Source organism: Clavelina lepadiformis, chromosome 6, assembly GCF_947623445.1.
Source record: "Clavelina lepadiformis chromosome 6, kaClaLepa1.1, whole genome shotgun sequence".
Taxonomy (NCBI): domain Eukaryota; kingdom Metazoa; phylum Chordata; class Ascidiacea; order Aplousobranchia; family Clavelinidae; genus Clavelina; species Clavelina lepadiformis.
In genome coordinates, this window is record NC_135245.1 from 2,241,692 (window position 1) to 2,255,863 (window position 14,172).

A 14,172-nucleotide genomic window follows, 5' to 3' on the forward strand; every position below is an offset into this window, starting at 1 on the left:
AGCGTAGCTGAAATATGTCGTAAAGAATAAAGATTTTATTCGATCTAATACTTTTGAGCAATAAATATTGGAAAATCTCCAACTAAAAGTTGAATATTTAACTCTTTTTGGCGAATCGCACTATAACTCATAGGAAAATTGGATTAATTTGTTTAAAAAATGGGTAAATTTTGCCACTTACTTTAAATTACCTACGTAATGTCTGATTGCAAATAAATTAGTCAGAGAGGAATATTTTTTACCAATTAAATTGTGCGATATGATTCAAAAACAAACTTTGATCGTTGTTTCAAACAAACAAATGGTTTCACTAAAAAATCGAAAGCATTTCCATTCAATTTAAAACATTGATGAAGGATAAAATTCAAAAACAGAATTGTTAAAAAGAATTTAAATTTGCATAACTTTAAAAACGTTTAAGAACAAAATACTGCCAAACGAATGTAATTATTTTCTCTACGTAAGCAAAAAATCTTTAGGCGACTGATGGCTTTGGATCCATTTCAGTAACATTTCAATATGGCAGGCAATCTTTATAAACTGTCATGCATGCAGCAAAAATTTTTGATTAATGGCTTAAATGACTACCTTTTGCCAAACGTGCTTTGAACATTGAAATACCAACACGATATTTGGCGGTTAAGAATACCAACTAGTTAAATACATTACAACGTGATGCAAGTGCGTGAATAAAATATGGAATAACAACTTTTAAAAATATTACTCACGTTCACAAACTGGCACCGGCCGGTCAAAACGTGCCACGTCATCATCCACGAGACCGCACGTACTACTGTCGTCACCACGAAGCTCGTATCCTTTAGAGCAAATGAGAATTGCATGACAAGCATTAAATGCTTTTCCGTGATCGGATTATAAAACAAACAAACCTCTGTTGCAAGTGAAGCTGCAAGTGGTTCCAATTTCTCTTCCTGACGTCGTATCACATGACATTCGTCCGAATCTTGGTGCTCGGAGACGGTCGCACAAGAGTTCGCCGTCTAAAAAAATTAAATTTTGCAAAATCATTTTTTATTTTTGAATATTCTTTTCGCAACAGAGACCCCATTTTAATTTAGTTATATGTTTTGTTTATGTGCGCTTAGAAGAAATATAAGTAAGTTAGCTGCAATTCGTACAAAAGTATATATTATTACAATTTGAGTCATAAGTCGATTTTCGGATTATTTTTGATCAAATTATTCTGCTCAGTCAAACCTTCTCCATTTTAGTTTCGTTCAACTCACGTCTTCACTCTCAATTTCGACTAACCTAAGCATCCGAGTTCCGGGGAATTACATAGGTCGGTGTCACAACAACATCGGCAAACTGAGCTCGGCGTTTTGCTGTTGCACTGGCTTGGTTGCCAGGCAGCTCGAGGATTCTTTAAAAGTATGAATAAGGCGATCACTTTGTATTCCACGAAAACACGAAAAACTTAATAAAAATCAGCTTGCTACAGTTGGCCTATGTATGACTTAATACAATCAGTTGACGTACTTCTAAATTAATTATTGCATTATGTTTATTGGAGATAGTTCACCTGAATGAAGTTGTTGTCACATGCCAAAGCTTGTTTGCATCGCTTGGTAATTCTCAAACCCTGTGCATCTCTTCGCACTTCGTTTTGACAAGCTTGCTATAAGTTTACACTGATAGTAAAGTATGTAGCTATAACAATACTCTTTTTACAGACTTTATAAGAGCTGCTATGATTCAACGAATATTACTGTGCATTACAAGCCAATCTCGAACATTTGCTGCTCTAACAGGATAGGACTACAGTCTTCTAACACATACCGTAACTACTGCATAATACCAACAGCTCCAACGGCTGTCACGAGTTGTTGCATAACTAATATTACACGATTTAAGTGCGTGTAAAGAAGTTAGCAGATAGCAGATGCAAACGTTACCTCGTAGTAATTTTAAATTGCGGAAATATATTGTATCATGCGGAAATATATTGTAAATGGTATCAGAGACTGAGAAAAGTCTCTCCTTATTGCACACGCCCCTGTTGCTTGCTCAAGTTCGGATAGACTTTATTTTAGTTCTTTTTTTTAATTTTTACATCGTATTGCCCTAACTTTTATATGTTGAAGATCATAGTTCGCTCATCAATTTCTTAAGAGTATTGCAATGGTAGCGTACCTGCTGAGCTTAACGCTTTAACCGACAAATATTTGTTAATTGGCTTATAAACTAAAACACTATCAAGTCACCTGATTCGCTTGACATCTTTGCTGTCTTCCGATTCTTTGGCAAGCTTCGTTGCTTGGTTGATTGTCGCAAATCCAACAAATCAATCCTGTAAACACAAAAATGCTACCCACTATATACTCCACAATCAAGGAATGTTTTCTTACTATACAAAAGTTCTATTACGCTTTCAAGTTGATTTTTGTTACAGTATTTAGCATTGCGTGAACAATCGTTTCAAACGAGTTTGTTTAACTTTTGTCAAACATGAAAATTTGAATTGTTTCATCACAAAATGTTGTTGACGAAACTTGTTTTGTTTTTTAAATAAGTTTTTTATTCAAAATTTTGAAGGTGAGTTTTGGCAACAAAGTTATTTAATAATGAAATGTTTGACAAAATATGCACTAAAAATGTGAAATATTGAAAGATTTCAGTTGCGATATTAACAAGAAGGTGTTTAAATAAAGTTATTAAAGTTATTAAAGCTATTTTAAAAGTTATGAACAAAACTTAATTCAAACAGCACTAACAGAAAATGCGTAAAAACGCGAAATAGAGTTCTTTTATTGTTCCGGATGATCCGATAAAAAATCATCAATTTTTAAATATGGAGAAACGTAAGAGGTAAAACTGTTTTTATTTCGTTATCAAATATTTAATAACTATTGCTTGACATTTATTACTTGTATTATAACGTATGTCAAATGCTATATAATCGTTATGTAGATATTTATTCACTTTAAAGCACGTACCTTCGGCTCGATATGCTGACAACCAAAAATAGGCCAAAAAGCCAACGAGTAGTAGATAAAGTTTTGCCATTTCGCACAAAGATTTTGCTACAGTGTGCACAACTGAAAGCAGAGCATTGAGTCGAAGTTTAAATACCCCATCCCAACAGAATTAACATTTCACAAACCTTAAATATTTTTAGAATATCTTTTTGTGTCCAGACATTTGTCGTGGTCTTTGTTGAAAAATAGTAATAAGCGAGCAGAACTTGTGGCCAAAATAAATTGGAGTCGGAAGAGCTTTGATTTATGCAAATTGCTCTTCAAAGACGTCAATGACATTTTGTGATCGTGTTGTCGCTTCGTGTTATAACGCCTCATGGCCAGTTATATATATCTGCATTATTCGTTGATGCTGTGGTATTTTCATTAAATAGTTGAAATACATCATATAGGAGTAGTATAATGCTTTACATTTTGGTTACATTTCTCATATTAATTCCCCTTAATTACTTTCTATACTTTCAGTCTGTTAAAAAAGATTTTCCATTTATTTTTAGCTTTTTTGACCAAAAATATTACAGGAAGCATATCATAAGGTTTCGCTGTTACAACAGAAGCTCTGTTTTTTAATTACAATTCTACGCTATATTACTCACGCTGGTTGACTGGACCTTAACTTAATTCATGCTTCGTTTTTTCTTAAAGTTACTAAACGAGTGATTAACAACTGTCCTCATAAAAGGTGTTCATTAAGCGAGCGAGTTGCGTCGTTCACAAAAACAGCAGGACCTGGCTTATGAGCAAAAACAATTGCTGGTTTGCAACTTTCTGATGCGAGGTTATCTTGTACGCACGTGAACTTCACACAACAATTTTATTTAAGTTTTTTTTATTACATTTCACTATTCCAGAAAACATGATTTAAAAATGCGGTGTATTATCCATGTTCGAACATATTGACACATAAATTAACGAATAGTCTATATTATAAAATTTACAACTCCAACAGGTTGTCAAAGGGCAAAATATTTACTTTTGATTTCTTGTTTGATTGAAATAATAATATAGGCGGGATGTCATGATAATGAACATCAAAAACAACAAGTGCTATGTCGCTAAGTGGAGTTTAGACTGGTCTTGGATCGTCAGCGCACGGATCGCCACAGATCCTATCGCTTAGAAGGCCAGAGAAGGCTTGATCAAGACCTTCGAAACCTCCTTCTGCAATGATGAGGTTATCTTCCACCCCAGCGATATCGAGCAACTGGTCTCTATCCAGTGAACCACGTGGTGGAACAATACCAAGGGCGTAGGTCTAATTTGAAAATATTTTGTTAGATTTAATTGTAAATCATTGTAAATCGTTGAATTATTTATAAATCTATATTTGATTAATGTTGTAGTGCTCAACTTAATAACCACATGGTGAATAAAGTCAAGTTTTTTAAAATAAACACTTTCGAAAACACTTCGCAAACTCACCAAAACTCCGCTATTTCGTAAGTCGTTTGCAGCTTCTGTTAGAATGTCTCCATCTTGCGCTCTCCCGTCGGTAATTACCAACATAACATTTCTTACACCAGGTCTGTCTCCGTTGGCTTGGTTAAATATGACGTCTCTAGCGTGCTCTAATGCTTGTCCAGTCCTTGTACCTGCAGCAAACATCAACAATTTAGTTTGATTGTCAAGCTTTTATTAAGTCAAGGAATTTAAAGGTTTTAACTGGTTGTCATAGTAATTCCGTTCTTTTGGACGTAATCACGTGTTTTGCAAAGTTTTGCAAAACTTCACAGAAACAAAATCCGTTTATACCTCGTCCGTCATACGGGATTGCGTCAAATGCTCTCAGGAAAGCGTCTTGGTCTTCAGGGAAATCATTGAGAAATATTTGGGTAGCAGTGTCGACAAGAGCGTTGTAACGGAATACTGACATTCGTGCCGCATCCGTAGCGAGAGTAAAAGAGCTGTTGTGATTGATATATGGAAAAATTTTAAATGATTCCAAACTCAAAACTTTTGACGAAAAGCAAAGTATTGTCACAACATTTGCATGAACTTGATTTTATATGGTTATGCAACTTTTACAGGTGAAGTAAACACTAAACAGCTTCCAACCTCAGAATGTTTCTCACGAATTGCTTCATTGTTAACCAGTTGGCTCCTCCAATAGACGAAGACGAATCCATGACGACGACAAAGTCCATTTGCGCAAATGGAGGGCAAGGACCTAAAAAATAAACTTGTAGCTAAACTGCAACAACTAGATTTTTATGGTTTAAATTTAGAGGCAATTGGTAAACAATTTTGCTGATAATGCGACTAGTTATCCACAGCACATTTATTATTCACACTGTTGCTCATTGCGATAAAGTTGTCAGATTTTCAATGATAAATAATCATGTCACTTACGGGCACAACATGGCCTTGGTATACTCCAGGTGCTATCATTGAGGCACGTGTTCTCGAAAAGGTCTGGAGGAAAGAGACTGTAACCATCGGCAGTACATTCAAAGACGCAGTTGTTGTTTGCCAAAGTACCGTCTCCGTCACACCTAACTTCGCCATTAAGGAGTTCTTGCTCTAGGCACCGGTTGGCTGCATGGACATTTTACGATTTAACTTTAAAAAGAGTGTCCAGACGATCAACACAGACCTAAATTTCTTTTGCTGACAACCGTGATATAGCTTGTGTAAACGTTTTACTGTGTGGTATAATCTTCGCCGCACAAAATCAAACCATTATACAGGTCACAAAGCAAGCTTGCGCACGGGATTTAGCAAATGGTGAGGTTTCGTACTTACGTTGGCAGACGGGTGCTGGATTATCCCAAACGTATTCGTCTTCACCGTCTTGCACACAAGTTGTGAGTAAAGTTCCAACTCTGGTGTGGAATGGGTCACAACCGTACTCACAAACAGATCCCAGCAAATTGCCATTGTCGCATACCATGAAACCGTTAGCTGGGGCCGGGGGTGGATCACTGCAGGTTATTCCTTAAAAAACTCCCTTATTAGCAATTCCATCACATTCAAATGTGAAACTGCAGGAAAAGTGTGACAGGATCGAGTTTAGCTGCAAATCGCTGATACTAGCAGTCAGTACTCAGTAGAAAAAACGTAATTTTCAAACCTTTATTTTTCAGTCAAATTGTTCCTAATGTGTTTATGTAAACTTACTTCTGCACTCTGGCGCAGGTTCAGTCCAAACACCGGTGGCGTCGCCATCTCGATCATCCCGGCATGTAGAGGTCGGGGAGCCGATGAGATCCAAGTTTTCACCGAAACATTCAAAGGTGCAAATGCTTCCTGCTCTGTTCTCGCTGGTGCAAGAAGCAAACCCGTTAACGATTTCCGTGAAAGGTGGCTCGCAGGTTATCGCTAAAAAAGAAATGCGGTATAGTAATGATCAGCTTTGCACTGGATACGACTGTCTTTACATTTTTTGAACTGCTTTTATGATAAAAGTCCACCAACTGACTAGCAACTGCAAGCACGTTGGTGCAGCTACTATAGGTCGCAGTATGACTTACGTTGGCATGTGGCAGGAGGGTTTGTCCATTCTCCCAAACGATCGTTTTGAGCGTCGTCACGGCACTCGGTTATCGGTTCACCCGATACGTAATAGTTACGATCGCAGATATATCTAAAGGGAAGAAAATTTTAGTTTGTTTACAAAAAACGTGTTTATGCAGCATATTTAGCTCATAGTCTACACCAACTTGGGGTTTTAAAAGTCAGCATTACTAGATAGGGCAGGCAATAAAGATAACAAATGCAAAATCATCCCACCTGCACTCGCTTCCAAGATTGTTTGCATTGGAGCAACCGACAAAGCCGTTCTCAGGATTACTCTGGGGCGGTAAGCACACGATTGGAGCGCACATAGGAGCCGGGCTGCTCCATACGCCTTCAGAGTCGCCATTGAAATCATCTTCACAAACAGAAGTTGATGATCCATCCAGATAAAATCCATCCAAGCAAGCGAATCTGTAAAAACGTTTCAAATTAATTAACAATATTTTACGACGTTGTAGTTGTAGAAGCCTATGAAACATGATGATCTCCTTACTCGCAAACACTTCCACCGACGTTGCCATTGGAGCAATCAACGCTCCCGTTTCCTGGAGCTACGTGAGGTGGAGGACAGGTTATTGGCCTGCAAACTGGAGCCAGAGAACTCCATTCGCCAAACTGGTCACCATTGTTGTCATCGATGCAAATTGACTCGGGCGTTCCGTCCAAGTAGTAGTTTGGATTGCAGGAGAATCTATAACAATTGCAAGCGACGTTAAAATCAGATATGGAGCAATCAAGTTACGTGAAATAGATTGACATTTTCAATACCATAATATGTTAAGTGCATTAATTTTTGGGTTAATTAAACTAACTATATAAACCGTGCTGTTAATTTTACCTTGTGATTTGACTTACTCGCAAATGCTGTCTAGGTTATTTAAATCAGAACATTGGACCAAACCAAATTCCGGATCGCTGTGGGGTGGTAAACAAATTACTGGGACGCAGGACGGCGTCGGATTGGTCCATACGCCTTCAGCATCTCCATCACCGTCATCAACGCAGGTTGAAGTTTCGGCGCCATTCAAGAAGTTACCTTCATTGCAAGAGAACCTGCGTAAAAATTACGGCGTTAGTTAACGTTGTCTTAACGTTACACTTATTACAAATCTCAAAGCAATAAGCGATTACCGGCATTCGCTGTTCAAGTTGATGCCACTGCTACAGACAACGGCGCCGTTTTCAGGTGCGTCAAGTGGGGGAGGGCAAGTTATGGGTGTGCAGAACGGAGGAGGTTGTGTCCAAACTCCAAACACGTTACCGTCGCCATCATCAACACAGGTTGAAGCCACTGGACCTTGAAGGGAGTAGCCTTGGTCACAAGCAAACCTGTAAGGAAAGTAAGTCTTTAATGATAAGAAAACTATTCGTCTTATAAACTACCACTTTACAGAAGTTACAATTGTTTTAATATTTAAACATGAGTAAGAAAATCAACAGAATAAGTGTAAAGCAAACTATAAACAAAATTAACCAACGTGTATAATTAACATTTGTACTTGTGCGAACACAATAAACAAACAAGTGTAGCAGTCTCTATGAAATAAGCGTACTAGCGAATAAGCAAAGTACACACAGATGTTCTGTACTAACAAACAAAAACACTTCTGCCTTCAGACATATTGGAAATTAGTGGCAGAGGCAAGATGTAGTATTCACCTGCAAGTGCTCCCTTCGTTGATTGCATCGCTGCAATCCTGGACACCGTTCACTGGCGTGTCCAGTGGCGGAGGACAAGTGATGCGGAGACAAATAGGTGCAGGAGCAGTCCAAACTCCTTCAGCATCACCGTTACCATCATCGACGCAAACCGAACTTTCAGAACCCTCCAACGAATAACCAGCATCGCACGTAAAACTGTCAAGATAAGTTCTTATAAATCGCTTGTTTGTTTAATCATTAATCTAAATCTATTAATTAATTTTGAAGCTTGTCAAAGAATATTTTTGTTAATGGTAGTAGGTTTTTAAAGATGTGTAACTCCAGGAAGCTGTGTTATAGTTGGTAAAGATGAAGACAAAGCGCAATGTTTTGTGCCAAGAGTCTACGCAAGAGAATCTCACCTACAATGATACTTGCTTCACTGATATCGTTAATGCAAGAAATATTAATATGTGTAACTATAGGTCTATATTGATCAAAACATACCAGGATACGGATCACCAGATCCACCCTTTACTATAGAAAGATCCTGAACCTCAAAAATTTTTGCATTTATAGACCTATGGTTAACGCGCTTGAGATAACAAATCTTGCAAACGCAAAGCTAATTGAATGCAGTTTATATATAACAAAACGAGTAACTTTAACTAACCGAGTTATATTAAGAAATGATTTTAACACACTGCTTATAATTTAATACTGTTCTTCTAAAAGCTAAAACTTGAATAGTGTAAGTTACAGATTTTATTGAACAATTTATAAATCATTTGGTGAAAGAAAAGGTTTATATTGCTTATATATACTTACATGTACTCTGTGACACTTACCGGCATTCACTATTCAGATTATTTCCATTGTTACAAGAAACATCGCCGTTCTCGGGCGCTGATTGTGGCGGAATACAAGTAATTGGAACACAAGTTGGCAGACCAGTACTCCATTCACCCACGCTATCAGCATCAAGGTTTTCGCAAACAGACTCAGTTGGTCCAATCAATGCAAATCCTTCACTGCACTCATATCTGCATGGAAGGATTTTGTCAACGTGAACAAACAAAAGGTTTTTGAAACAAAATGCTCATAATTTCTGAATTAAACTACTGTATATTTGCGTTTGTTATGGGCACAAAGTTTTTGTTGAAAGTTTTAAGAAGTCCTTTTATATTTCTTAAACCAACAATTTTCTCACATCTTATGTGATTATGATTGGCCAATCCATTGCCTTATTGCCACACCGGTTGGATTTTCTTATTTCTGCAAGAAACCCAAACGCCCCAAAATGAACATACATGATACTGGTCGTGATGACATGACGGAGACATTTGTTATAAAAAACTGATACTTTTTTATGAAATGTGTGAAGGAAAACTTAAGTGCATTGATTAAGTTACTAATTAATATTATTATTCGTAATATTTTGCTTGTGTGAAACAAAATCTTAAATGAAATATATTTTAAATTTTGGGCTGAGTATAAGCACTTAGCTGGTATCAATATCACGGTTCTCGGATATACTTGTTTTCCCCAAGAGCAAGTACGTTCATTTTACAAATTTTGGACATATATGTTTAACGTACATTTGTATAGTAAATCGGGTCACCAAAGTACAATATTTTGCGCAAAAAATTTAGTTCGCGGCTTAAGAAGAAGCAGCTTGAAAGCACTGGTTTAGACAAAACCGGCAAATATAGAATAGTAAAGGATTATGGCGAGTTTACAGGAGGAGATTTGTGATGTTGAGGTGAAGATTAAAAACTTTAATTTATAGGTTTAAATATCTGTTAAGTTCCTGAACATATCATTTGTATTGTGTAGTGATTTTTTATACTCAATTAGGATATTGCTTTGATAAAGAACGATGTTATAGTATAAAAGTATATATATAGTTAGTGGCTTAATAGCAAATTAAAAGGGCTATGATCCTTGCTGCTTTAGCTGTTAAACTTGCAACTAAGTGTCACTTACAAGTGATATCAACTCTACAACTATATTCTACTGACAAAGAGCAAAGTTTTAAACCAACACTCACTGACAGACGCTGTCTAAATTGTTCCCGTCACTGCAAGCGATCGTCCCATCGATTAGATTATTTCGTGGTGGCTCGCAAGTAATGGCACGGCATGCCGGGGCAGTGTCAGTCCATCTGCCGTTGTCAGCTGAGCGGAAAAACAAGAGTTTGAAATAGAAAATAACACTAACTCCCACCAGTATATGTTTGTTATATTGGGCTGGTTAAACAACATAGGTGCTACGATTGAAGTGATAGTCTATGAAATGCACTGTGTATACTTTTGAATCGTTTATTCATCATCTATCGTTCTGACAATGTAACGAAAGATTAAAGGTGAACGAACAATCAACTTTATTACCGCATGTTGTCTGTGGACTCCCAGCGAGGAAATGTCCTCGGTCGCAAACGAAACTGCATATGCTGCCGAAATTATTTTCGTCGTCACAACTCACACGTCCATTAGCAGGCGAAGATTGCGGCGGAAGACAAAGAGTAGCTGAAATATGTCGTAAAGAATAAAGAACCCTTACCATCTAATACTTTTGAGCAATAAAGATTTAAAAATCTCCAACTAAAAGTTGAGTATTTAATTCCTTTTGGCGAATCTCGCTATAACTCGTAGGAACATTGAATTAATTCAAAAAATGGTTAAAATTTGCCACTTACTTTAAATTACCTACGTAATGATTGTTTTCAAATAAATTAGTCAGACTGGAAGATTTTCTACCAATGACATTGTACGATATGATTCAAAAACAAACTTTTATCATTGTTTCAAACAAGCAAATGGTTTCACTAAAAACTGGAAAACATTTCCATTCAATTCAAAACATTAATGAAGGATGGAATTCAAAAACAGAATTTTTAAAAAGAATTTAAATTTGCATAACTTTAAAAACGTTTAAGAACAAAATACTGCCAAACGAATGTAATTATTTTCTCTACCGAAACAAATCTTTAGGCGACTGATGGCTTTGGATCCATTTCAGTAACATTTCAATATGGCAGGCAATGTTTATAAACTATCATGCATGCAGCAACAATTTTTGTTTTGTCATGACTACCGTTTGCCAAACGTGCTTTGGACATTGAAATACCAACACGATATTTGGCGGTTAAGAATACCAGCTAGTTAAATACATCACAACGTGTTGTAAGTGCGTGAATAAAATATGGAATAACAACTTTTAAAAATAATACTCACGTTCACAAACTGGCACCGGTCGGTCAAAACTTGCCACGTCGTCATCCACGAGACCGCACGTACTACTGTCATCACCACGAAGCTCGTATCCTTTAGAGCAAATGAGAATTGCATGACATGCATTAAATGCTTTTCCGTGATCGGATTATAAAACAAACAAACCTCTGTTGCAAGTGAAGCTGCAAGTGGTTCCAATTTCTCTTCCTGAAGTCGTATCACATGACATTTGTCCGAAAATTGGTGCGCGTGGACGATCGCACAAGGGTTCCCCGTCTAAAAAAATAAAATTTTGCAAAATCATTTTTTATTTTTGAATATTTTTTTCGCAGCAGAGACGTTGTACGTTGTTGTACGTTTTGTTTATGCGCGCTTAGAAGAAATATAAGTAAGTTAGCTGCAATTCGTACAAAAATATAGATTATTACAATTTGAGTCATAAGTCGATTTTCGGTTTGATTTTGATCAAATTATTCCGCTCAGTCAAATCTTCTCCATTTTTAGTTTCATTCAAGTCACGTCTTCCCGCTCAATTTCGACTAACCTAAGCATCCGAGTTCCGGGGAGTTACAAAGGTCAGTGTCACAACAACATCGGCAAACTGAACTTGGCGTTTTGCTGTTGCACTGGCTTGGTTGCCATGCAGCTCGAGGATTCTTTAAAAGTATGAATAAGGCGATCACTTTGCATTCCACGAAAACGCGAAAAACTCTTAAAAAACAACTTGCTACAGTTGGCCTATATGTATTACTTAATACAAACGGTTGACGTACTATTAAAAATATTTATTGCATTACTTTTATTGGAAGTAGTTCACCTGAATGAAGTTGTTGTCACATGCCAAAGCTTGTTTGCATCGCTTGGTGATTCTCAAACCCTGTGCATCTCTTCGCACTTCGTTTTGACAAGCTTGCTATAATTTACACTGATAATAAAGTATCTAGCTATAACAATACTCTTTTTACAGACTTTATAAGAGCTGCTATGATTCAACGAATATTACTGTGCATTACAAGCCAATCTCGAACATTTGCTGCTCTAACAGGATAGGACTACAGTCTTCTAACACATACCGTAACTACTGCATAATACCAACAGCTCCAACGGATGTCACGAGTTGTTGCATAACTAATATTACACGATTTAAGTGCGTGTAAAGAAGTTAGCAGATAGCAGATGCAAACGTTACCTCGTAGTAATTTTAAATTGCGGAAATATATTGTATCATGCGGAAATATATTGTAAATGGTATCAGAGACTGAGAAAAGTCTCTCCTTATTGCACACGCCCCTGTTGCTTGCTCAAGTTCGGATAGACTTTATTTTAGTTCTTTTTTTTAATTTTTACATCGTATTGCCCTAACTTTTATATGTTGAAGATCATAGTTCGCTCATCAATTTCTTAAGAGTATTGCAATGGTAGCGTACCTGCTGAGCTTAACGCTTTAACCGACAAATATTTGTTAATTGGCTTATAAACTAAAACACTATCAAGTCACCTGATTCGCTTGACATCTTTGCTGTCTTCCGATTCTTTGGCAAGCTTCGTTGCTTGGTTGATTGTCGCAAATCCAACAAATCAATCCTGTAAACACAAAAATGCTACCCACTATATACTCCACAATCAAGGAATGTTTTCTTACTATACAAAAGTTCTATTACGCTTTCAAGTTGATTTTTGTTACAGTATTTAGCATTGCGTGAACAATCGTTTCAAACGAGTTTGTTTAACTTTTGTCAAACATGAAAATTTGAATTGTTTCATCACAAAATGTTGTTGACGAAACTTTTTTTGTTTTTTAAATAAGTTTTTTATTCAAAATTTTGAAGGTGAGTTTTGGCAACAAAGTTATTTAATAATGAAATGTTTGACAAAATATGCACTAAAAATGTGAAATATTGAAAGATTTCAGTTGCGATATTAACAAGAAGGTGTTTAAATAAAGTTATTAAAGTTATTAAAGCTATTTTAAAAGTTATGAACAAAACTTAATTTAAACAGCACTAACAGAAAATACGTAAAAACGCGAAATAGAGTTCTTTTATTGTTCCGGATGATCCGATAAAAAATCATCAATTTTTAAATATGGAGAAACGTAAGAGGTAAAACTGTTTTTATTTCGTTATCAAATATTTAATAACTATTGCTTGACATTTATTACTTGTATTATAACGTATGTCAAATGCTATATAATCGTTATGTAGATATTTATTCACTTTAAAGCACGTACCTTCGGCTCGATATGCTGACAAACAAAAATAGGCCAAAAAGCCAACGAGTAGTAGATAAAGTTTTGCCATTTCGCACAAAGATTTTGCTACAGTGTGCACAACTGAAAGCAGAGCATTGAGTCGAAGTTTAAATACCCCATCCCAACAGAATTAACATTTCACAAACCTTAAATATTTTTAGAATATCTTTTTGTGTCCAGACATTTGTCGTGGTCTTTGTTGAAAAATAGTAATAAGCGAGCAGAACTTGTGGCCAAAATAAATTGGAGTCGGAAGAGCTTTGATTTATGCAAATTGCTCTTCAAAGACGTCAATGACATTTTGTGATCGTGTTGTCGCTTCGTGTTATAACGCCTCATGGCCAGTTATATATATCTGCATTATTCGTTGATGCTGTGGTATTTTCATTAAATAGTTGAAATACATCATATAGGAGTAGTATAATGCTTTACATTTTGGTTACATTTCTCATATTAATTCCCCTTACTTTCTATACTTTCAGTCTGTTAAAAAAGATTTTCCATTTATTTTTAGCTTTTTTGACCAAAAATA

The 14,172-nt window shown here is 36.3% G+C and overlaps 2 protein-coding genes across 2 annotated transcripts; both read right to left on the bottom strand.

The window, feature by feature from the left end:
• Window positions 1-691: 691 nt before the first annotated feature.
• On the bottom strand, window positions 692-3,139 carry LOC143463571 (uncharacterized). The gene is made up of 6 exons (XM_076962092.1): window positions 2,958-3,139; window positions 2,226-2,311; window positions 1,544-1,639; window positions 1,273-1,384; window positions 891-1,001; window positions 692-818 (listed from the first exon to the last, which is right to left on the bottom strand). Exons 1-6 carry the CDS (start codon window positions 3,025-3,027, stop codon window positions 721-723), a joined length of 573 nt encoding a protein of 190 aa, XP_076818207.1. The 5' UTR covers window positions 3,028-3,139; the 3' UTR covers window positions 692-720.
• A 672-nt stretch (window positions 3,140-3,811) lies between these two features.
• LOC143463562 (sushi, von Willebrand factor type A, EGF and pentraxin domain-containing protein 1-like) lies at window positions 3,812-13,704 on the bottom strand. Its single transcript, XM_076962083.1, has 22 exons — window positions 13,620-13,704; window positions 12,888-12,973; window positions 12,207-12,302; window positions 11,934-12,045; window positions 11,555-11,665; window positions 11,393-11,482; window positions 10,547-10,684; window positions 10,207-10,333; window positions 9,005-9,199; window positions 8,175-8,372; window positions 7,647-7,844; window positions 7,371-7,568; window positions 7,009-7,206; window positions 6,729-6,926; window positions 6,470-6,582; window positions 6,117-6,317; window positions 5,742-5,933; window positions 5,349-5,534; window positions 5,055-5,166; window positions 4,752-4,903; window positions 4,422-4,591; window positions 3,812-4,254 (listed from the first exon to the last, which is right to left on the bottom strand). The coding sequence occupies exons 1-22, from the start codon at window positions 13,687-13,689 to the stop codon at window positions 4,066-4,068; spliced, it is 3,330 nt and encodes a 1,109-aa protein (XP_076818198.1). The 5' UTR covers window positions 13,690-13,704; the 3' UTR covers window positions 3,812-4,065.
• Between the last annotated feature and the right edge of the window lie 468 nt (window positions 13,705-14,172).